General features: G+C 43.6%; 1 protein-coding gene across 1 annotated transcript in view; it reads right to left on the reverse strand.

Moving 5' to 3' along the window:
- Nucleotides 1-3,042, reverse strand: part of PDZRN4 (PDZ domain containing ring finger 4) — a 338,807-nt gene extending 335,765 nt beyond the window's left edge. The window contains exons 1-2 of the mRNA XM_006755547.2: nt 2,895-3,042; nt 410-496 (exon numbers count right to left, since the gene is read on the reverse strand). Coding sequence (XP_006755610.1) covers nt 410-496; nt 2,895-2,945 — 138 coding nt within the window. The 5' untranslated portion in view covers nt 2,946-3,042. The remainder of the gene's footprint in view (nt 1-409; nt 497-2,894) is intronic.
- Nucleotides 3,043-3,048: the final 6 nt, after the last annotated feature.

Genomic DNA, 3,048 nt, shown 5'->3' on the forward strand with positions numbered 1-3,048 from the left:
CTGGCCTGTGTAAGCATCTGAAAACTGACCAACTTAACATAATCAATAGGAGGTGCAAGCAGGCAATACAACTGCCTAATATCATTAAATAGAAATTGCCTATACACATTACTATGAAACAGGTTTATTTAAGAAATTTGCCAATGGCGCCATACAAGGTCAATAAAATGTGAAATGTACTATTTTCTTTTTAAGTAGTAAAGAGAAGGAAGTTTTTAGCTGTTTTGCTTTGCTTTTCTAAAAAAATATATAGGTATGTACAGGAATATTTGCAGTAAGGAAACTATTTAATCACAAGCATAATTTTAAAGGTCGAACCAGATGCTTTTTGTACTAAAAATCCACAAATGAAAACTAAGTTATTATTTTATAAGCAAAGAGTGAGCTATGCATTAACAAGGTGGGTTACCTGATTTGGTCGCCCTCCTATAATGTTGAATCCCAAAGTGTCATTTTCTCGTTCTAATAGAATGGTGAATGGCTTACGTTCTCCACCCTGGAAGAAAGGGGATAAAATAGCAAACTCCGTAAAAATATACATAAAAATAAATAAATTCTAGAGTAAAGCCCCCCCCCCACTGTAAATGAATTAACATTTGAAAGGGGGGGAAACTTATAATTAAGGATGGCTGAATTTGAGGGAAGGTTAATTTATTCCTAAATTCACTTTGAAAGTGTGTATTTGAAGGGAACAACCAGGCATGTGAGAAAAATAACTATTTTCAACTAAATGGCATTGCATTTTACACATTAAGCAGCTTTTATTCTAATGCATTCATTGTTTAATTCTGACTTCACTGTAATTTAAAACAGAATTCTGATTTAGTTTTGCAAGTGTTCTTATTCTTTCCCTCTATTACAAAGGAGTAACATACATTGTTAAAGGATCTGAAAATTATTCTATGTAAAAATTTCACCTCGGAAAGTCTGAATGAATACTGAACTATTTATACATTTCTTTCCACTCTACTATTTGGATTATTATTGTCATACAGAATATGACAGGTTACAGTAATCCTAATTTTAAATAGTATTCTTATTGGGTTTTGCATAACTCCTGAAGATTAGATAATAATAATAATAATAATAATAATAATAATAATAAAGCCCAGAGGGGAGTTAAACACATAGGAATTATATCTGCAACCTGTTCATTAATAAAGACTATTTTAAAAATAAGATAAATTAGTGCCAGACTAGAGGAGTCTGTTTTGTTTATGGCTATGGATGCTAACTATCCTAAGATATCATATGTGTGGCAATGGGCAATGACTTCAGAATGATAAAATCGCATAAGCATCTTTACCGCTGCTACCCTCATAACCCCCTTTCCCCAGGAGCTTTTCCCAGGCAGCGCGCAAGGCAGCCCCTACTGGTGGTGGGAAAACATTTCTGAGGAGCAGAGAGAAGCCTGATAATTAAGTCTGCAAACCATGGGCAGTTTTCCTCACTTCTGAGGCCATAGCTTGACTTTTTGAATGGACTTCTCCGTCATATAATTCTAGCTGTTACTCCTTTCCATCAGCTATTGCTTCCCTAAGACCTTGAAACTGGAGCTGACACTACAAAGCATATTTCTGGCTTCTCTCTAGCTCTTCTCACTTTGTAAGTTTATCTGGATAGAAATAGGATAGAGAAAGAATAGTAGGTAGTATCCAGTCTTTTCATTAAGCAGTGATTAAGCAGTGTGCATCCGTTTATCAGAATAGAAATATTTTAGCCCTTCACACTTCTTTTTCTTTTTTTTTTTTAGGTGCAAGGGCAGAAGCGGCTTAAGTCCAGGCCTGAGTTGGAGGGAGTCCCAAATGGGAAGCACCCCGGGTTGCCCCTCCCCAGAACCAGGACGCTGAAGAATGGAAACAGCTCCTTGAATGGAGTGCAAGTCCTGCTCAACCCCTGCTCACCATGGCAGCGACCAACAATGTCAAACACTGCGCAGAAGTCCTCCAGAAGAGAAGTAACAGCTTTATAAACAAGGGGTGCTGCAAAGAGGCTTGTTTATTCGGTCTAAAAGCAGGCAGCCCAAGAGCACAGAGCACAGTTGGGGCCAGCAGCTTCCACAAAGAAGGGAAACAGCCGCTGCAGAGAGGGGGGGGGACCCCCACCACACAACCACACACCACACACCACACACACACTCATACACACACACTCTCACACACACACGACAGAACCACACACACCACACACACCACACACACCACACACACCACACACACACACACCATCACCACCACCACCAATACTGAAACAAGAAGGCAGGTAAGGGTTATTAAGGGAAGGTGGGGGTGATGCAAAGAACTCTTCAGGTCTAAAACAAATATCATCTCTTAATCTCTTAACTCTAGTTCCCCACATCCCTGACGTTCCCTGCACTGAGTAGAAGGTGGCTGATGTGGGCAGTGTGACAGGGAAACCAAGTCACTGGGAGCTGATGGAGGGGGTTACTTAAGCAGGCCTCAGGGTGCTGGCGCAGTGGGAGAGGGAGGCGGGGGTGGAGAGGTCCCTGCTTCCTGGTCTCAGGTAAGAGCCAACGGTACAAAATATAGGCAGAGAGGGTAAGGGCAGGAGTCAGAAAGAGGGGGAACAAGGTTTCTGGGTGAGCAAATGAGTTTTCCTAATAACCTCCTTCTTCGTGGAAAAGTTGGAACTGAAGCTGTTAACTCTTCCCAATCCTCCTATAAACAGAAAGGGAGCAATCCCTGCTGACTGCACTACTGAGACACTGGGAAGATGAAGATCCTATAGTAACATCACCGGGGCGGGTGGATGGGTCCTCCTGCATGGAAAGGAAGGGCATCCATCAGCTTCCAGGGAGTCCTGAACTACAGAACGAGCCTTCCTCTTTCCACCCCCACCGATCCTTCCCCGGGGGCCCAGCCCTCCGCGCTTACCGGGCCGTGGCCGCCGCCCAGGTCCCTGGCGAAGTTGCGGACGTGAGCCATGTACTGGGCGAACTTGTCCCGGTACCTGCGGGCCGCCAGCTGCACCTCGCCCTGCAGCGCCCCGAGCTGCGCCAGCAGCGCCTGCTCCCGCCGCCTCCAGGCG

The sequence above is a fragment of the Myotis davidii genome, unplaced genomic scaffold (assembly GCF_000327345.1).
Source record: "Myotis davidii unplaced genomic scaffold, ASM32734v1 scaffold290, whole genome shotgun sequence".
Taxonomy (NCBI): domain Eukaryota; kingdom Metazoa; phylum Chordata; class Mammalia; order Chiroptera; family Vespertilionidae; genus Myotis; species Myotis davidii.